The sequence below is a fragment of the Xenopus laevis genome, chromosome 1L, assembly GCF_017654675.1.
Source record: "Xenopus laevis strain J_2021 chromosome 1L, Xenopus_laevis_v10.1, whole genome shotgun sequence".
NCBI classification, from domain to species: Eukaryota; Metazoa; Chordata; class Amphibia; order Anura; family Pipidae; genus Xenopus; species Xenopus laevis.
This window is the reverse complement of record NC_054371.1, coordinates 160,237,538-160,259,888: the sequence shown is the minus strand read 5'-3', so window position 1 is coordinate 160,259,888 and position 22,351 is coordinate 160,237,538. Positions and strand designations below refer to the sequence as shown.

Genomic DNA, 22,351 nt, shown 5'->3' with positions numbered 1-22,351 from the left:
ACCCAGAAAACCTTTTTTTTGACCAGTTTGGATTTAGCTATTTATTCTTTATTATCAATGTATTATTGATGCGTTCTAGCGCAGAAAATAATGATCCGAAATCCTTTCTTCTCGCATGCAGTATGCATTAGGAAGTCATGATCAGGATGGGCATTAGGGCATGAAAATAATAAGGTACATGAATCCCGATGAAATGACACAGGTATCAGCTTTGATAAATACGTCAATTAGAATTTTTTAGGAAACAAAAACTTAAGGAGTCCGCGGTTCAACCTTCAACAAATCAGCCACACAGTGTTTGGCCTCTGGCTATGTTGTGTAGAAGTTCAAGGCAGGTATTGTACCACTGATAATTAGGTGCAATTTTTTACTCTACTGCAGTGTCAGTAACAGACTGTATTGCATCAAATACAATAAAATGGTGTTATATCTTAAATAAAATGTATTTCCTGGGCAGGCTTTATTGCATGAGCATTTTTCATTGTCTGTGAGACATTTAATTAAACACTATGTTTAGGCCCATCATCCAGAATTCTTTTTTGGCTGTGTCGTAAATTGAAATCATGTTACTGTGGATAAAATGAAATGTCTTGACTTACAGGCAGACCAACTCCCATAAAACAGTACGTTGTATTGATGGTAACTTCGTTGTATGAATCCATATTGGTGGCAATGTTAATGTTTAAATGAACAGACTTACTTACAGACAAAACACCAGGATCCAAGCCTTCCGGATAATAGATCCTATTATTAAGTAAAGGCTTTGCTTCCTATGTAAGTTGTCATGTAGTCACTGCAATTTAGATAGCAATGTTTTTTTGTTTATTGTTTTTTATTTTACCCTCACCCCTTACCCCCATGAGCTGATCCACTTCACTTTTAGCGGCTGTATAAGCAAAGCATTGTATACAGCCACCCAGAGTGGAATCCAGAGCCTTAAAATGTAAATTGTCAGCTTTATAGTAGGTTGATCCTTAAAGGGATTCTGTCATGATTTTTATGGTGTAGATTTTATTTGTAAATTACACTGCAAATAATTCACTCTAACATGTAACATTTCATTCCTAACCCAACAAGCAGGAGTGTTTCAGGGGCTGCTGCCACCTTAAAAAAATGGAAATTTGGCTCTTAAAGTTACCAATGGCGGCTTTTTGCCCCCCTGGTAACTGCCCGATCCGTGCCGCATGAGGCAAGATTCTCACCTTGCCTCATGGCCGAGCGGCCCAGCCAACAAGTGTATTTTTTTAAATTGTAATATTGGTGTGTAGGCACCAATCTCAGGTAATTTTGCCTGGTCATGTGCTTTCGGGCAGACTATTGTTTTGCCTACTGAATGTAACTGAAGGAGTCACAGTGGGACTTGGATTTTTACTATTGAGTGCTGTTCTTATATCTACCAGGGAGCTATTATCTGATTACCTTCCTATTGTTCTTTTGTTGCTGGGGGGAGGAGGGGGTTGATATCACTCCAACTTGCAGTGCAGAAGTAAAGACTGACTGAAGTTTATCAGAGCTCAAGTAACATGACAGGGGCACATGGGAAACTGACAATATGTCTAGCCCCAAGTCAGATTTAAAAATGAAATATAAAAATATCAGTTTACTTTCCTTCACTGCAGAAGTCTGCTGGAGCAGCACTAATTACTGATGCGTTTGGGAAAAAACATGTTTTCCTATGACAGTATCTCTTTAAAGGGTAGAACACAGTAGCAATTTAAAAACCTTCAATCAATTATCTCTATTTATAGAATGATGTTAACAACTTATTTTAATTGGGTTTTGGGTTTAAAGTGTTAAATCCTAAAATGCAACGGGAGTAGTACCCTGATTAGAGCATCTGGCTTCTTTGACTTGTGCCCTTTTACTGTATCTGCCCCAGAGAACAGTTCATCCAAGGCAGTGATCAGTCTCTTCCTAATTCCACTTGTTTAGTAGATTATTTCCAGGCAGTTTGGGGTAGCAGTGAACAAGGAATCTCCTTTATCAAGAGAATTGAGTCCTGGTGTTGTCTGTATGTATATATTTGCAACCAGGGTCGGACTGGCGCATCTGGGGCCCACCGTGTTCCAAAAATTGCGGGCGCCCACCAGGCCCGGACTGGCAATCTGTGGGATCTGGCAAATGCCAGAGGGGCTGCTACAAGGTGCCATAGAAAGCCAGTATTTAGTGGGCTGGTGGGGGCTGAAATGCCAGGGCCTATTTTAATTCTCAGTCCGGACCTGGCGCCCATGCGTTTATTCAATGTTAAAATTATTTTTTAGTAGACATGGGGCAGATTTATCAAAATGTGAGTTTAGAACTTACAAAACGTACCCACTTTCTATTCATTTCTATGAGATTTGCAGAACTGTATTCATGAATGGGTGAAAGTTAGAACTCAACATTTGATAAATACGATTTTAAAAATCCCATAATTAATGAATGAATAGAAAATGGGCAAGATTTTATTTAATAAGCTCTAAACACAGATTTTGATAAATCTGCCCCTTAAAGTAAGATGATTCTTAACGCTTATCCAGAAAACACCAGGTCCCACACCTGTAGTTGCTTGCCTCTCTTGATCTTTCAAACGAGAATCACTGACCCTGTCAACAAAAAAACTATTGCTCAGAGAGGCTACAGTTTTATTGTTACTTTCTATTACTTATCTTTCTATCCACTGTCTGGTTGCTAGAGTGGGGTTTAGTACGATGTAGAGTTTTAGTACGATGTAGGTTTGCAGAGAGTGTTTCCCTGCCCTTCTTTAATTTGGAATTTTAACAAGTAAAAAATTATCCCAGAAACCAGCTGATTGTTTGAACTGCAGTTTAAAAAATGGACAGGAGAGGACCTGAATAGAAAGCAATAAAACAATTTTACCCAAAATGTAGCCTCAGGATTAATCTGGATTTCAGTGAACCTGAAAACCATTTAGAGATTTAGGTCAGATAATGGCAGAATAGGAAGCCTAAATAGTTAAAAATAAAAATAAAAAAGGGAAATTTCAACTTTGCTTTCTACAGCACAGCAATTTAATTTTAACATGAAGTGCATTTCATTAGTGATGGGCGAATTTATTCGCCAGGCGCGAATTCGCAGCTAATATTCGCGGCAAAAACTCGCCGGTGTCAAAAAACGGCTGCCGCCGCAGTTTCGCTAATTTTTCGCCGTTTCGTGCGAAATTTGCGAATTTTTCGGCGAAACGAAACAGCGCAAATTCGCCCATCACTACATTTCATATCAGAATGCATGAAACCAGTTAACCTATCTACCAAAGGAAGATATCCACTCCCTGAATCCCTGTACTTGTGCATGAAGTCAGTATTCACCATGCCCTCTAGTGTTCTAATCACAGTGTTACATTTCTCTTTTCATATAAAAGAAAGATTCATCAGACAAGTAAATTAGTCCAGGTATGGGATCCTTTATTCAGAAACCCATTATCCAATAATTTTAAAAATAATAGGGTTTATTTAATGTTTACATGATTTCCAAGTAGACTTACGGTATGAAGATCCAAATTATGGAAAGATATGTTATTCGGAAAACCCCAAGTGTTCTGGATAACAGGTCCCATACCTGTATAGTATAAGCAAATTCTTAGGGACAGATCGGAATTTACTGAACAGACACAAAGAAGTTGGTGTTTAGAAGTAAAACTGTCCATTTATATACGCAGTATTTTGGCAACAGGATAAGATAGGCCTAAATAGTAGGCGGTTGATGATATTAATGGAATGTAATGGAGACTGGGCTAATTACACAATCGTTTAAAGACTATATGAAAGTGGTGAGATGTGAGTTGGGTCTACATACATCTATTTTGCCACTGTTCATTAGCAACCTAAATGCATGCGTCCTTATTAATTAGCAGAAGATGCTGGGAATAGCAGTTTAATTATTAAAAGGGCTCTGTCTCGAAATCCATAGTGCATGATATTCAATCTGGAAGCAAAAATAGTGCCCAGCAATATCAAGGAGGGAGGGGAGACTAAGGATCTGGTTAGATTGTATTTCAAATGCAAAAACAAACGCTTATAAAGTGATCATGTGCAATTAAGGATTTGTATAAAAGCTTTCCACAATGTAAATACTTCCCAATGGAGAACACACTGCTATTTACTGACTGTGACTCAAACATTATTCCTTGCTTTACTGGATGGCAGCACCTGAATTATTCCTAGCAGCACAATAAGCAGATTTCACAGTTAGAAAATGATTCATTTAAAAAAAAAAAATAAAAAAAAAACACTGAACGTATAATTGTTTTTTGAGCATTGCACTCCCTATTAATTTCAGAGATGAATTATTCTTTATTAATACAAATAATAATTGAGCTGGTATTGTGCTCCGCTCTTTATACAGTATAGTCCAATACATTACATATGTATTTTTGTTTTCTTTTTCATTGTTTACTTGGCAGATAATTGAGAACATGGGTTAGCATATTATTAGCATACATATCTAAAGTATTCAAACATATAGCGAATGTTGTACACCCTGCTGTAATTTATAATGAGATTTCAATTGACCCAGTTCCATGACCATAGATATTGCAGAAAGCTGTTGGCCAAGTGCATTTATACTGGGCAGATGCCATTTCTAACGTCCTTGTAAGAATATAAATTAATTCATTCATAAATCTTGATGTTACATGTATGGAACATGTTATGCAGAACGTTTGGGACCTGGGATTTTCCAGATAAGGGATATTTCCATAAAATGGATCTTCATGCCTTAAGTTTACTAGAAAATAATGAAAGCATTAAATAAACCCAATTGGCTGGTTTTGCTTTGAATAATGATTAATTATATCTTAGTTTGGATCAAGTACAAGATACTATTTTTATAGTATAGTATATAGTATAGTATTTTTATTATTACAGAGAAAAAGGAAATAATTTTATAAAATTTGAATTAATTGGTTAAAATGGAGTCTATGGGAGATGTCCTCCCCGCAATTCGAAGATTTCTAGAAAATGGGTTTGTGGATACTGGATCCCATACCTCTTACTGCTAAAAAAAAAACTAAAAAAAACTCATATACAGGTATGGGACTGGTTATCCAGAATGCTTAGGACCTGGGGTTTTCCAGATAACAGATCCTTCTGTAACTTCATACCTTAAAGGGGTTGTTCACCTTCCAAACACTTTTTTCAACTCAGTTGTTTTCAGATTGTTCCCCAGAAATAAAGACTTTTTTCAATTGCTTTCCATTATTTATATTTTACTGTTTTTCCAAAATCTAAATTTAAAGTTGAATGTTCCTGTCTCTAGTGTTTCAGTCTGGCAGCTCAGTAATTCAGGCGCAGATTCTGAAATGTTACGATTTTGCAACATTTAGTTGATACATTTTTCAGCAGCATCTCTGGAGTATTAGCAACTATTGTATCAATTCTAACAGCTGCCTGTTATGAAACCCAAAGATTCTGCTAAGTAGGGACAAAAAAAGATGTGTAAACTAAAGGTATCTGTTTAGAACAGTTTACAGGGTCGGTGACCCCCCTCCCAGGGCTGCTTCAGAAGGTGAAAAAAAGACGCTTGACACTTCAATATTAGAAAAACGGTCACACATAAAAATAGAAAGTTATTGGAAAAAGTAATTATTTCTGGTGATCTATCTGAAATCACTATTTGTATGAACGTGAAGTCTACTAGAAAATCATGTAAACATAAAGTAAACCCAAAAGGCTGGTTTTACTTCCAATAAGGATTAATTATATCTTAGTTTGGATCAAGTACAAGGTACTTTTTCCATTGTTACAGAGAAAAAGTAAATAAATGTAAAAAATTTTGATTTTTTTTTTAGATAAAATGGAGTCTATGGGAGACGGCCTTTATGTAAATTGGAGCTTAATGGATAACAGGTTTCCGGATAACTGATCCCATACATGTACAACTATACACAGACCAATTTCTTTTTTCCTTCTTCAGTTCTTATAACCCTATAATGGGCCATTTCTTCACAAGCAAGGATATATAAAAATAAGTACTGAGTGATAGGTCTTCTGTATCATTCAACGTAAATACTGAATAAATCATAAGAGTGCATGTGATTTCCACCATTGATCCTTTGTATGTTCAGTGTATAACAAGTCTCTAGTGCCCAGAAATCAAACAACCTAGCTGCTCTAATCTAAAAAAGGTTATGGAGAAGCAAAGGTATAGTCCTTCTTTGATACTTCCTCTAGCATGAAATGAATAAAAGATTGCTCCTATTGTTGTGGACACTTGTCAGCTACAGAAAGCTGCCATAATAAGTGGAAATGAAGAGAGAACCATGGCAATGCTGAAAATTATTTAGTTGTGAGAAAACTACACCATTCCTCAACACAGTGAGTATAGGAATGGTTTACATATTCTCCCATAAGTGGTCAACTTGTTTGAGATGGAGTAGATAACACAAGTACAGCATATGGATGCTTTTATATTGTCTTCTTGCAATATGCTATTCAGTGAATTGAGTTTTAAGTTTGGCCTAAAAGATTTTAGAGCCTGTTTCGATTGTTTAATTGTCCTCCCTGTGGGTGTGCATTGGGGGGGGGGACGCCACTGGCAAATGCTGGGCTCTTTATATTGTCAAAAGCAGCCTCCTTAAATAAGCAACTAACTTAAATAAGCATTTTGCATAATGACAACAGTCTCTAGAATTCCCACGTACATAAAACCACAGCTCAGTGCTTCTCAGTAACTTGTAATTTACTTTAAGATTCATTTAATGATTTGGCCCCACTGAAACATCACAACGATGAAGAAATACCATATACATTTGTATTAAACTGCTAAGCCTTCTCAGATACAAGACATTTTTTTTATGATCAGTAACAAAGAAATGATCATGTCTGTGAAATAAGCACTCATTGTAATAGATTTTCTGCAGTAAAAAAAGATCATTTGTATAAAGTTGTCTGATGCTCCCAGCCAAGGCCAATATATTAAACTGTTGCAAGAGTCCACTGACAAGAGTACCAACACATAGGGGGTTATTTAATAAAACTCCAATGAATCCAATTTTTTAAATTAAAACAAAGTTGACCTAACCACGAATTTAACTCATTTATCAATAATTTTTCTCGAAAAAGTCAGAGCAAAAAACGTTGAGACAAATTTGTTTGTCAATTTGAATTGTACGATTGACACTCAGTAATTTATTGGATTGTTGAATGAACTTGATCAGATTATCCAGGGCAAATCAAAATGTCAAGAAACACATTCAAGGTACATCTGCCATTGAATTCTACATGACCAACAGGTTTGGAGATGGAGTTATTTTCGGATTTGAGCTTTTAGCAGCTTTGGAGTATAATAAATATAATTTTAAAATTCGAGTTCTCCCCTTTAAAAACTCGACCATAAAAATTCATGGTTTTATAAATGGGCCCCAAAATGTGTGGCGTTCTCATGAGCATTAAACAACAAACACATAGTCAACTCTAAAGAACATTCTGGGTTCAATTGGCATTTATTTATGAAAAAAACAGAATAAAGCAGATAGTTCTATGTATAATGAAAACGCCAGCACACCTTAAATAACCAACTATACAGATAAAGAAAACAATTATATGGAATGTCAGCAACATCAAAGAAATGCATGGATTTAATAAATAATATAAAATGAACTCTTGTTAAAATATAAATCTTGTTCTATGCCTAGCAGAACTACCTTCATTTACCAAAATACAGCCGAGTCCATAATGATTTGTTTGAAACAAAAGAAATGAATATGCACAATGTATTTTTTCTTTTTTTTTTTATCTTATATGGCGGAATAGTTTCTACATGACGGTGGATGTAATATGTACATTGTTATGCAATAGAGAGATACCACAACACATGAATGATTTCAATGAGCACAAGTTAAATAAATTGGGGCTCTGTTGGGGGCACAGAAGCTTCCAGCTAATCGGAATCCAGGAAGCAATGATACAATGCATGGCCTCTCCATCCTTTAGCATGCAACAGAACAAGTCTACATTGTTTTATAGAAGAATGTGTGTGTACATGTACATATATATATAAATATATATATATATATATATATATATATATTTATTTATATGTACACACACATAAATATGCACACTGGGATACTCAACTCTTCCAACATACTAAGTTAAAAGATAAATACAGTAGGCAATAACCATGTCTTGCTTCTCTAACTACCCCACCCAACTTAAAGGGTAATAGGGCCTGCCAAAACACTGTACCCTAGGAAGGAAGAAAATAAATAAATAGCTGCTGTAGGTAAAATAAGGCTGCAAGCCCATGCAGTGCTGCAAGGATTGAGGAAGGGTAGTTCTGTACGGATTGGCAACATAAGCAGCACCATGACAATATAAACAGTCTGCGGTTCTGGCATGGACACATTCTTTAGAATATTCTGCCTAGATATGTTTCCTACATACACAACTATAAAATGGACCGCAATGCATTAGTATAGTATGCCTTCTACAAATAGGATACAGGTCTGCAGAAGGCTTTTCTTTTCTAAATCATATGTTCCTAATTGGTATCATTCACAAAAAAACGACTACTGATACTGGTATAGGCAGGTGCCAATATTTATACTTAACGGTTTTAAGTGCAAAGCACTATGAATGTATTAAGACCTTCCTGTTTGTAAACAGCCCAACAGCATCTGTAAATCCTCACACTTGAATGGGACAGATCTGTAGTCAAGCTTTTCCCACTGCCATATTAATTAGGTCAGGGCTGTAGAGCAGAAAGCACACAGGGAGGAGCAGGTCTTCAGCTATTCGTTACTGTCCTTGCATGACCGAGCATCATGAATTATCAGGACACAACATTAAAAAAAAAATGGGAGAAGATTGTACATTATTTATGGAATTAAAAACATATTGTACTATTTTCACATTTATAGACTGCAACCCTTCCCTACATTCACCAGTTACACTATACAACCGAAAGCAGGTTTTTTACAGTACATACAAAATCCTACTGCAAGTATTCCTTGGTAAAAAGAAAACACGTACAAAAGTCTGTCTACTGTAGGTAGGATTTCTCTCCAGATGCTTTTTTTTTGCAGATTTTGGAACTGTGTTTTACATTTCACTCATCTCAGTGTTCTGGGCGCAGGTGAATGTCTCACCAATGAATAGTTAAGATATGTTTTGTTAAGGGCTCTGCAAGTAGATATTATACTTGAAAAAACAAATGTCAAACAACTTTAAGAGGCCCATTTATCAAAGTCCGAATTTATCTCATTATTTTCTGACAACTACTCGGACCAAATCCGCACTGGTTTTTTTTTTCCCCCTTATTTATCAATACATTTTCCTGAAGATTTCCTGTGCGTGGAAAAAACCTGAAAAATTCCCAAAAAAACGAATCGTAAGAATTTCTCAGATTTTCCACCCAAAAACAACGAAATCTTCAGATTATTGCATGAAGTCCAGCGCAGATATCTTCAGGGCTTCTCCCATTGACTTATATGCAACCTCAGCACTTCTGAGATGCCGGATTTTCGGATTCTGACTTTTTCCATCCTGGGGGTATAATAAATTCCTAAAAATTTGAGGGGGTTTTCTTTCCACTAAAAATTCAGATTGTGTAGTATAAAAAACACAATTTTTTGGGTTTTTGCCATTCAGACTTTTATAAATAACCCCTTTAATGTAAGTCGACATACCACTTGTTACTGCAGAGTTGTTGATCTACAGTAATTCTATCAGAAAATTCCATGCTGTGGCTTTTGTATTCCATTTGCAAAGAAATTCACATTGCAAATTTAAAATAAAAATAATTAGCAGCATATTTCTTGCCCCACTGACCATGGGAAATGGAGTACATCCTAGTAAAGCAGAATGGTAAGACAAATTAAATGCTGTGTTTCTTGTTGTAATTCATGTAGACTTTCATTACATTGTTTTAAAGATTTTCTACAGCTACCGAATACTTCAAAAACAAAATCCTTAAACAAATCTTAAAAGGCGCAACGGTACTGGCAAAATGCTATGAAGGCATCATTTATTATTGTGTGTGAAAAGTGCCTGCACTTAACACTAATGGGACGTTGTGTTGCACTGTAAATGGGTTTTGACTCCCAACATTTTAAATATATTAATGCTCTTAATTTGACAGGTGTCATTTTACAAAGATAATTATTTTGTTGTATGTGGTCTCTAAACGTTGTTTTTTTTTAGAAATGTGGACTCTTTATTACAAGGTATTATTCTCATAAAGAGCAAAAAAAAGTAAAAAAGGTCTTTTAGAAAAAATAAATATCCCAAATTTTTTTTTAGAACTGAACAAAAAACAAATCTGTTGTAGGAATGAGAATCCATTTTTTGGGTCTGGGGCCTGAGCCTTATTTTCTGCCCTGTCTGCCAGATCCCCGGCTGACTATCCATTCTGCAAGTGCTAGCTCAGGTTAGAACGAGCAAGATCCAGAAAGTAAGGGTAGGACTACACGGACGTTTTCGGGCGATCCGACGTGCTGCGACAAAACGCCAGCGTCAAATCACATGCAACGGAAATAAGGTAAGAGATAGAAATGTCGGATGAAGTTGCAGCGTTGATCCGACGCGACTGTCGGATGCAGACGCAGCGTGAAAACGTCCATGTAGTCCTACCCTTAGGAAAATTTGCCAAAGAGATCCATCAGTTATTAGAACTCAAAAGGAAATATAGGACTGAAAATGACCATACCGACAGGTGAGTCACGACTCCAAGAATATTTGGTGGGATCCCCAACAGGTTGTGTAACTTCGTCCTACGGCACTGTCATGGGTAAAAGCTAAATATTAACTAAGCTTTTAGCTGTGTTTGGCTGCATAAAACACATTTGTTTCAGTAGTATATACATAAGGAACCATAGGTTGTATTTGAAAATCATGTTATTACATGCACGAGAATGTCTAAATCTAAAAATCTGTGTGAAAGAATGACAGGTAATATTTAGCACACAAGAAGAGGTGAGATTGGATTTATCAAGCAAAGGTCACTACAAGAGGCAGCAGATAACAATTACAAGTAGCTGTTATGAGGCATCTCCTAGATTACGAATAGATTATAAAGTGTCTATCATCACGGTGTCTCAAGGCTGAAAACGAAGTTGCAAAAAATATGTTAAAAAAAATATAATCTATATATACACATAAACTCAAGTGAAACCTTTACAATCTACGAATGTGATGCGCATCAAAAACATTTTTGCACGGTCATCCACAGAAAGGAGGTAACAACTGTGGTTCTGCTTGGAGAGTATACATCCTAATTAAGATCCAAACAAACACCTATTGTTCATTCATGTGAATGGGAAAAGCACTATAGGGTATGGCAGTGGCCAGTGGGTAACATGCAAATCAGCAGTCCAGGGTGATCCTCATCGATCCATCTACAGATAGTGCTTTCTCGTTCACATAAAGGGGAAGTGGTTGTCAGCTATCCTTGGTATTTTAAATGTTGTGGTTCTGGTCTACAGAATTATGGAAATATAAAATGCTTGTGTGGCTTTAGCCTAGGTGACCCTAATAATGGTAAGTGAACAAATGGTTACAAAATAATCATTAAAGTCCAAGTTATGGTGCTCCAGCAATCAGTAGGCTCAACTATCTGAGGCTACTAGGAGTTTTAGAAAACAAGTGTTGGCATGCAGCAGGTTACAAATCCTTGATATATAGACTTTGTGTTTTTGAAATATCGCAAATGTAATTAGCTAGTGCTGTGTGGGCACACATATCTGTTTTTTTCTTCTCTCTCATCCATGGGAGATATCTTTGGACATTCCCGATTGTAGGATAGATTTAGTACATCTATCCTACCATCTGGAATGTCCAAAGATATCTAGCCACCTAGCTAAATGCACAGTTAGGACACCCCTTAACAAATTACATATTTGGTTCATTTTGTAAGTAAAAACTATTGCAGGAATCAGTGGGTTAAAAACAACATATTTGCAAACGATAATGCACATTAAATTTTCTTTCAAAAATGTTAAATGACTTACTAGGGTGTCCATATTTTTGCATATGTCCCAATTGCTCTTTTCTTTGTTCCTACGTTGAAAAGCTTTAACTGTGAATTGCAAATATGTTGTTTTTAACACACTGCTTGCTGCTGTAGCTGTAAACCACATCTAACCTCCAAAATTAACTGAATATTAAATGTGGCAAAAATAAATAAATACAAACTAGTTAACTTTCAAACTCAGCCTGCCTGCTATTTTACAGTTACATAAGAGTCCACAAAAGATGGAAAGATGAACTCAATGTTTTGATCAATTACAGGTCGGTTGTTTTCCTGACAAAGACCCCTTAAGCGAGTCAAAATATGTAGAAATAAATCTTCTTTTCACACCCTTGTCTATACATCTATTGTACAAAATAATATATCCATTTTTTTTCCTTTCTTTTGAGCAGGCCAAGACATGTAGGCAGGGGGCATCACAGCCGATATGCCAGCTATGTTTGCAACCAATGGCAGCTCTATACTATAACACTGCCAGCCATGTTCTAGTGATGGATATTAGTCAGCAGCAGGAGCAAAGGAAACTGGGAGCTCTATCTCTCTATCTTTAAAAGAAGTCTTGGCTGACACTTACTATTCAGACTGCAGCATTGCTTTAGACACAAGGGGAGACCCATAGATAACTTTTAAAGGCTTTTTCTCAAACAAATGAATATATTTTGCACCTTTACCAGCAACATCTATAGAAATGATGATATTAGTTATTCCTGGACATTCAGTATACCATAAAGTCATATATATATATATATATATATATATATATATATATATATATATATATATATATATATATATATATATATATATATATATATATATCTCAAATTAATTCCTTTTCATATATTTGAATTTATTAAAACAAACCAGCACAATTTAGTATTCTTTCATGACACAGATCTGTGGCAACGAGCAACATATATTTTAATTTGGAGTACAATACCGTATTAATATTAACAACTCCACATTTGATTTTTTTTTTCCTACTCTGAATTACATGGAACTTGAGTGTTTATGAAAAGCTGCTAAGCAACATAAGATAACCATTGCTATTTTAGGGACTGATAATTGCATTTTATTGCTGTGTTGTTTGTGTACTGAGTGCTGAGTAACAGTCATTAATATCCTACCCCAAGGCCTAGAGAATACTCCTGCTAGTAACCATCCATAAGCACCGTTAAGTGAAAACAAAAAATGGAAATGAAATGAGCTGTAACATCTGGATAATACTACAAAGTGAATCTGAGAGTAAAGTGCACTGGACACGCCTATATATCTGCTGTAGACTTAAAGGAGAAGGAAAGCTACGGAGGCATTTTATTGCCAATAGATTAGCTACAATAGAGCAAGCTAGAATGCTATATTTATTCTGTAGAATGTTTTACCATACCTGAGTAAAAACTCTAAAAACTCTCTGTTTGTTTAGTATAGGAGCTGCAGTATTAATGTGGTGTGACATCACTTCCTGCCTGAATCTCTCCCTGCTCTGGCATCAGATTACAGTAGAGAAGGGAGGGGGCAGGGGAAGAGGAGCAAACTGAGCATGCTCTTGCCCAGGGCAATGAGGTTTAAGCTGAAGGCAGGAAGTCTGATACAGAAGCCCATGAGTACACAATAGAAGGAAAGAAATGCTGTTTCTTTTGACAGGGGACTCAGAGCAGCACTACATTGGGGGTTTACTGGTATATTTAGATGGACCTTTCTGATAAGGCTTACTTAGTTTTAACCTTTCCTTCTCCTTTAAAGCAGTTATTTTGAAATGTCCTAGCAGATTGTAAAGCTATGGCGCATTAATATACATGTGTCAAATATGGTGAATGGCCTCAAAAAATATTTTATCTGGTAACCATTTGTTTTACAGTTTTATCATAAATGCTGAATACTTGTTGAAGTTCCTCCTTTTTAAAGGGTTTAACTGCATGGTGACATGTAAAAGGAATTACAGGGGGAACAGGTTCACTTTACAAAGTGACATCTAAAGTTTGCTTGTATGTTCATGCCAGACACTGTCTATGAATTTAATACAAATATGGATATGAATTTAATACAAATATGGATATGAATTCACAGTAGTTCAGTGATACTCAGCCTACAACCTCTGTGTCCCATGTAATGTTTCCTTTAAACAACCACACATCTTAAAATGTGAACATTTTACTGAATTTAAAACAGTACAGCTAAAAGTGGCTTAAAATTAAAGTGAAAGGCTGAGTACCACTCCAGTAGCCAAACTAAGGAGAAAACATTGTTTAGAAGACATTTAACAGGTCTCATGCTATTCCAAACACAGCTGTGGTTGTCATGTAGCATTCACTCTCTCCTCTGAGTAGCTAATTCTTAAATAATATTTACAGGTACACTCAAAAGATTCGGTTAAATATAGGAATATATTCTCAAGTCCATTGGCACTTTGCACTTCATTGTAAAAAAAAAAAAAAATAATAACAACAACTGGGGAACGTCTGAATGTGAAGAGCAGCCAGAGCAAAAAGATGAGACATTGTTATTAACTCAAGATGCAAATTCCAGTGGGTAGGTCTTCCAGCCTTGAAGAATTGTACATAGGTGGAAGCTACACAAAGCAGACTAATTGTCTTATTATGCCATGGTAAATCCATCTGGATTCGCATTTCTGCTGTACATGTCCATAGTCCTGTGAACTTTTTGACTCTGAGCAGAGGAGTACAGAGTGTGAGTTCCCAACAGTGAACAGAGAGCATGAGAACTTGTGAAATCTAAAAAGAAACTTACACAACTGAAAGACAGACGCAGGGTTACAGCACTGTGCGTACCAGCATTATATATCTTTCTCACCCGTTCTTCACTTGAATACAATGCAGATTTAAAAAACAAAAAATTAAAAATAAGTGCAATTGACCTGGAAAAAATCTTTTCTTCTTTTAAGTTACTGTAAATGTCTGAATGAGCTTTTTATCTTAAATAATTGTGATAACTTTGCTGACTGGAACATAGACCACTAAACGAAGCTACCATGCAGTCTGGTTCACCAATAATTATTCTACAATTGTATTTCTATCCTCATAAATAGCAAGACAGTGGTAGCTACTATATTTCTGAGTACATATAACGGGGTGAATATTCTTGCTTTGTAGTTTCCATGGATTATCTACTGTACATATTGTAACCACAGATAAAATCAGTACTTTGAAGTGCATAAAAGTATCATCACACTGCCAGTTAAACAAAAAAAAGTCAACAGTGCAAGTTGGGAGGACAAAGAAAAGGTGGGGAAATATGGCAACACTCGGAAAAGCGATCATCTGAAGAACATTCTTACAGCACGGCCTTTATAAAGCATCCAGGGAAATGTGGAATTTTAGATGTGGCAGTCAAGGAAAATCAGCTAATGCAAAAACATTTCAGATTCTTGGTTGGCATATACCAGCGCATGCATATGCCAAAAAAAAAAAAAAAAGATTGACTCTTGCTAGCCATACAGAGCATCTTCCGAAGAAACTGATGCAAGAGGATGATGGGCAATCACTAAATTTGGCAACTTTCAAGTCTCCGGATAGTGAAAAGTCATCTCTTCACTGCCTCAACCTTCACAATATCTTCTAAGCATCAGGTGGTAAGCCCCATCTTCAGTTAACAATATGTAATACAGGCTTACAAAGCTTCTCCTATGTACACCTCTCTGATAAGAGCCATACAAGTAACTAATAATGATGCTGAGGACCTTAGACGTGGTGTATACTGTATTTATCCTACGAAAGCTTAGTCCTGGCTTGCTACCTAAAGGCCATTACTATTTCTGTGACTGAGAGGTGGTTTGGTAATCTCTACAACTGCTGATCGGGGATTGTTCAAAAACTTTGGGGCCCGACGTAAAAGCTTCTGTGCTTCTGTGAATGCTTCGGTTAGCTCCTTCTTCCACTGTACAAATTCTGGATCGCTCTGAGGAAGACAGATAATTGGTTGCTTACATTTACCAGCAATATGATTGTTTTGCCATTACAACTTAGTATCTCAAAGCTGTACTTCTTTCAACATGTCCTCAAATAATGTTATATACTATAACTTTTAAAAATATTTCATATTGAAATAATTTATTAACAAACGCTTTGTCTGGTTTATTTTTTAATATATCTATGCGGCATATAAACCAGAGTTCAATACAAAGAATTGAGATAAATATGTTCAGTCTACTTTAATTAGGAAAAAAGATACTTCCCTGATCTTTATGTTAATCTATTGTATGATTCAATAAACCTCAGTTCAATAAATAGGTTTACTCCACTAAATTTAGAATACAAAAAGATGGATTACATAAAAACTTTACTACCCCTTTGAAGCTAAACTTACCTCACACTGCAACACAAACTGCTTTGCTCCCTTGATCCTCAGCAAGATGCACTTTTTGTCCTTAATTTGGGTGTCCTCCACAGATACTATCTGTTCCATAGTCAATAGATTTTGCTGCATAAGTAGAGGAAACACAAAAATTAATTTGCAATCTAGCACAAGAAATTATCTGATCCTGTAAAAGTGGGATGATTATTAGCTACATTAGCAGCTGTATGTTCTTTACAGTCACCAAAGAATATGAAAATGAATGATCTTAACAGGCATAGCAGCATATCCGCTTTCTGGTAATCTGTTAACCATATGCTTGCTCACTAAAGGCTGCTATCCAGGTCATTACTAAGTATCAGCTATACAACATAAAGTGAAAAGGAAAAAAAGTATAATTTATTACATTGGCAAAACGGTGAAAAACAATCTTGTTCCAAGCCTACCCAATAGTGAGGTCTCCTACGGCTACGGTGCACCTACAAATTTTGTTGTTGCATTGGATATGCTATGTGTAAGCAACCATGTAGTAATTCAAGTTCCTCCAAGGGTTCAAAAGTGATGAACCATGTGATACAGATGCCTGTTTATATTGAGCGCCGCTTCATGCTAAGTAAAATTGGACTACGGGCTGTTAATTACCCCTTCACACACAAGTAATGATGAGCGAATCTGTCCCATTTTACTTTGGCAAAAATAAACTAAATGCCAATCAGATTTTTTTTTGGTTGAACCAATCGCAAAAAGTTGTGGATTAGGGTAGAATTTTCACATTTTTGATTAAACGTTGCTTAAAGGAGAAGGAATGTCTCAAAACAACATTATCTAAAAACTTCATAATATCATAAGATCAGGAGACACATGTATGGTAAAACTTTTAATGCCATTTCTATTTAGAATCTTTCCTCCTCCTTTAAGAGAGAATTTGTATTGCAGAATTTTTAGTGTTCCATATATAGATATGGGACCTGTTATCCAAAATACTTGGGACCTGAGGTTTTCTGGCAAGACATTAAGCCTCCTAAAAATAATGTAAACATTAAATAATCATAATAGGCTTTTTTGGACAATAAGGATTAATTAGATCTTGGTTGGGATCAAGTACAAGACACTGTTTTATTATTACACAGAAAAAGGAAATTGTTTTTAAAAAAATCAAATGATTTGATTAAAATGGAGTCTATGGGAGATGGCAGGTAATTATGAGCTTTTTGGATAGCGTATCTCACGTCCAGAAATATTTGTTAGTTAAAATAAATAGGTTAATAACAGGTGTGTTAAGTGTGAGTGAGTGTGTGTGTGTGTGTGTGTGTGTGTGTATGTATATATACACATACACATACAATCCCCATGACCTTTAAACCCATGTTTAAAGGTCAAATCACTGTGAGCAATGCAATTTATTTTCAATGATTCAGAAGTCAGCAAAGAGGGGTGACATTTTCAGGAGATTTGACACCTGCGTTACTGCAGATTTAACAGCAGACAACAAGCTCAGGCCTGGACTGGCAATCTGTGGGTTCTGGCAAATGCTGTGGTAAGGTCCCATAGACAGTCACTATTTAGTGGGCTGGTGGAGGACCATTTAGGCCTCTGTGTACTTTGACTCCCAGTCCAGACGCAATTACAAGCTTACCATGTGCCTTTACCCCTCAAAATGGCTCCCAAACTTCCCCCTTGAATTACAATTATCACCCGACAAAACGTTTACCCAAGCTAGCACACAAGAAAAACAAAAAAACACAACCAGGACAAAGAAAACATTCAGTGATAACTCAAGGCAGTTCAGAAAGTAGGATTTATGATGTAAATTACGATTTGTAATAAGATACGCTTGGATCTTGGGTCATAGAACGTGTACTCAAAAGCATCTGTCTTGCAACACAAAATTATGTTGGGAGCGAATCATAGGTGGGTCGGGACTTTATTTTAAAAGTAAAGTGCACACCAGTAACTCAATCCCTTTTAGTGGGCCCTAACACTTGTAGTGCAAACATATTTATTTTCCTTTTCATTTAGATCTCTGATTTATATTCCACAGCTGCTGTGGCATCATTGGGGGGTATATAGATATTCCTTGTAATAATCCCAAATCTTCTGGGAAAACTGGAGTGAACAGCGGCCCTAAGTCTAAAGGAAGTTTGTGCCCAAAATTAAAGACAGAAATTGAATATAAAACAAGACAACGTAGCTATAAGACAATCTAGATAGTTTACTCACTTGGTTATTCTAATATCTAAAGGGAATAGTCTAATCCACTTCCACAAATTGACTATAGCATTTCAAGATGAGATGTTATAGTCTACTCAGTAATACCTTACCAGGTGATGCTTTTTTTTATAAATACTCCAGAGCTCCTAAATGAAAAACAATGCCATCATATACTGTCCAGTATGGAGTGTGTTACAACTAAGCACTGACAAAAACGGAGACCAACAGTATTGTATAACTTGCTCATGCATAATTCTGCTAGGGATGCACCGAATCCACTATTTTGGATTCGGCTGAACCCCCGAATCCTTCGTGAAAGATTCAGCCGAATACAGAACTGAATCCGAATCCTAATTTGCATATGCAAATTAGGGGTGCGACGGGGTAAACATCTTTTACTTCCTTATTTTGTGACAAAAAGTCACTCAATTTCCCTCCTGCCCCTAATTTACATATGCAAATTAGGATTTGGGTCGGCCAGGCAGAAGGATTTGGCCGTATCCGAATCCTGGTAAAAAAGGCAGAATCCTGGCTGAATCCCGAACAGAATCTTGGATTCGGTGCATCCATACATTCTGCATTTACCCTGATGTTCCCCTTCACATGACCACTAATCCTATATCAGAGCCTGAATGGTAGCTATGTTTGGCTAGGTACCTCTCAAATTCAAATTACTGAGTCTCCCTATCCAACTACTTTTAATTAGAAAATACATTGCAGGTTGCTAACTTAGCCAAGATATCTTATTTTGCATCCCATTCTAAAGCAATACTGGCCATATCAACAGGAAAAAAAACACCAGAAATGATATAAACAAGCAGCAGGCAGTTTTCTGCTAACAGGAGCACTGGCCTTGGGTATCAGGTAAGTAAATACAATCAATAGATATGCCTAACTTTCGGCACCCACAGTGATATCACCTTACGTTTTCAACTGCAAATGAATTACAAATTGGCAAACTACTCATTCAGAAGTGCTTACCCGAGATTCCCCTTCTCCTCTCCATTCAAGCCTGTTTGGAAAGAGATAAAAGTAACGTCGCTGCCACTGAGTCAGAAAGGGATTTCCCAGTTTTAGCATGTAGCCATGCATAATACAGTCTTTTCCTAGTGCATAATCTGAAAGAAAATATTGTGGATGTTAGGCATTACAAGTCTAAGGCTTGCATTTATTACACATCTAAAAAAGATCTCATCGATTAGTGTTTAATAATTATAGGCCTTGCATTATGTTGGAATAAATAGGTAACATATAATTAACATATAATTAAGTAAGAAATCTGACAATTTGTCAGTCGCTAAATATGGCAGACGACTCACACAGTAAATATATTAAACAATATCAGATGACCAGAAACGAGGGGGGCTAGTGCTCTGTTGGGATTTTACCTCTTGAAGTTACTAGGAGCAGCTTTTTGCCCCTGCAGATGACTTTCCTTGTATAAGAAATATTCGTGTTATAGGAAAAAACATTCATAGGGCTGGGACACACTGGGCGATTTGGGGAGATTTAGTCGCCTGGCGACTAATCGCCGCGACTTTCCACGACCAATCTTCCCCGAATGCCTCCCCTCGCTCTGCGCCTGGCTAAAATGAAAAATCGCCTGTGCTAATCACACGCGGCGATTCGTTTTCCGAAGTCGCCCGAAGTTTCCTCGTGAGGCAACTTCGGGCGACTTCGGAAAACGAATCGCCGTGTGTGATTAGCGCAGAGTGAGGGGAGGCATTCGGGGAGAAAAGTCGCTGCAATTAGTCGCCAGGCGACAATCTCCCCAAATCGCCCAGTGTGTCCCAGCCCTTAACGTGGAACTATTAAAGGGGATGAGCTATTTCCCAAAGCAGACCAAGCATTTAGCATGGGATTGAATCTTTAGTCCCATGATGCACTGTGTGATAATAAGGATAACATTAAAAGGTATATTAGAGTCATAAGATCAGAATATAATACAATTAATTCCTGGTACACTGGTTCGTATTTTAAGATTGCTAAAATAATGCAGTCAAGGAATGATGACTTGTAAAAGCTAGGAAAAGTCATGTGATCCGGCAATGTTGTTTTCTCAAATTTTGGCCAGTCTATGATAATGTTTTGCTTGTGTTGACACAGAGCTAAGAGGAGTTAAACAATCTACAAAAAGAAAATCACAAACTACATTTGTGCATGTTTTACCTTCTTCATGTCCCAACTGCTTGTTTTTGGCTCTCTTCCGGGCCTCGATCTTATCAGTGTCGGCATTGATTGCTTCGTAAACAGTTTCTGCTACTTCTTGTTGCCAGCGCTCCGATATCACCAAAGGGAAGTTCTTGTACAGTTCTTGATCACTATCTAGTAACTATAAATGTGTACTATATGTTACACTTTTTATTATATTCTGCAAGCATTAGTACTACATAAGTACAATTAAAACGTATTTTAAAGGTATTGTTTAGAACCAAGTTTCTTTGTATTACTAAAAGGCATTTACAGATATGTATGTTCAAAAACTAACTTTTTTTGTCAAAGGCAAATGAAGAAGCATATTGATAATTAAGAAAAAAAACAAAAACAAATATATTATGTCATATTTTTATGGAGCAAAGGGTATGCTAAGAAATATTGCGGAGAAAGTAGGGGCTCTAGTCCAATTTATTATTACTACTACATCTTACTTTCATTGGGTAAATACTCGTTTTTAACTTTATCCTTTAATAAGCAAACAAAATGTATGCAGCGTAAGAAAGTGTATATAACCAAAAAAACTGATTTTCTTCAGTAGGAGAGATATACACCACAAACATAAAGAAACATGTGGTACCTTAATGCCTTTTGTGTCCTCTTCATCAAATGACCCAATATCAAAAGCGTCAGCAGCATTTACCTCTCCACGAGGAGGAATCAGAGGTGGGGGATACTGAAAGGACAACCAGAGTAACAAAAGAAAATGCATTTTCAAGGTTTAAAAAAGATGAAGGTCACTATTGCTCTTACCCATTTGCTTTATATAGATGAATATTAAATAGGAAGATTGATAAAAAGCTTCTCAATTTCTACTTATGGGAAGCAATCAATTTTAGGCATGCACAAATAACCATCTTTTTACCTAAATTTACATGCAAACTCACCTTTTGTAAATACACTTGTTGCCAGTCTATGCCTTTAAAAAATGGGTGTTCCTTTACTTCCTGTGCACTGCAAATACAAAATGTGCATTTTTAATAATCTGGAAAACAAATAATTTCCAACACAAGAGAAGAAATTGATATCAATTCATGTCAGGTTGGAGAAAATAAACAGCTGCAGATCACATTAAATCCTTCTCACAAATCATTCACCATTCCATTCATGTCTTTGCAAACTAAGAACAACACTGTAATGCAGCCATGTACATTGCACAGCATGATGGATATTTTTTATTGTTCACCACTATGAACACCCCATTCAATATGGAACTATAGGCTATAAGTCGGGAAAAAAAAACTGTATTTAAAGTGGACCCGTCACCCAGACACAAAAATCTGTATAATAAAATTCCTTTTCAAATTAAACACGAAATTCAATTTCCATTCTTTATTAAAGCATTCATAGCTATTGTAAGCTCATTTAAAAATCTCAGCTGTCAATCAAATATTGTCTGTCCCTCCTCTATGCCTTGGGCATAGAGGCGGGGCAGACAATTAATTTCACTTTCCATTCATCACTTCCTAGATGTCACTGCTCTCCCAACATTCCCCCATTCTGTTAACCCTTTAATTGTGTAACCAGTGCATGGGGATGGACATCGGGTCCCCCATTCTGGTACACAAACAAGATTCTGAGATGATACAAGGCTTGCCTTAATAACATTGTCCACAAAATGGCTCCTGCCTGCTTGCTATAATTATGA

General features: G+C 36.4%; 1 protein-coding gene across 2 annotated transcripts in view; it reads right to left on the bottom strand.

The window, feature by feature from the left end:
• Window positions 1-13,992: 13,992 nt before the first annotated feature.
• The window catches only part of LOC108715724 (beta-adrenergic receptor kinase 2), a 112,508-nt gene continuing 104,149 nt past the window's right edge, over window positions 13,993-22,351 (bottom strand). For both annotated transcript variants that reach the window (XM_018261141.2, XM_018261151.2), the window contains exons 16-21: window positions 21,591-21,657; window positions 21,284-21,379; window positions 20,659-20,821; window positions 19,471-19,607; window positions 16,291-16,404; window positions 13,993-15,882 (exon numbers count right to left, since the gene is read on the bottom strand). In XM_018261141.2, the coding sequence (XP_018116630.1) occupies window positions 15,721-15,882; window positions 16,291-16,404; window positions 19,471-19,607; window positions 20,659-20,821; window positions 21,284-21,379; window positions 21,591-21,657 (739 nt within the window). In that variant the 3' untranslated portion in view covers window positions 13,993-15,720. The remainder of the gene's footprint in view (window positions 15,883-16,290; window positions 16,405-19,470; window positions 19,608-20,658; window positions 20,822-21,283; window positions 21,380-21,590; window positions 21,658-22,351) is intronic.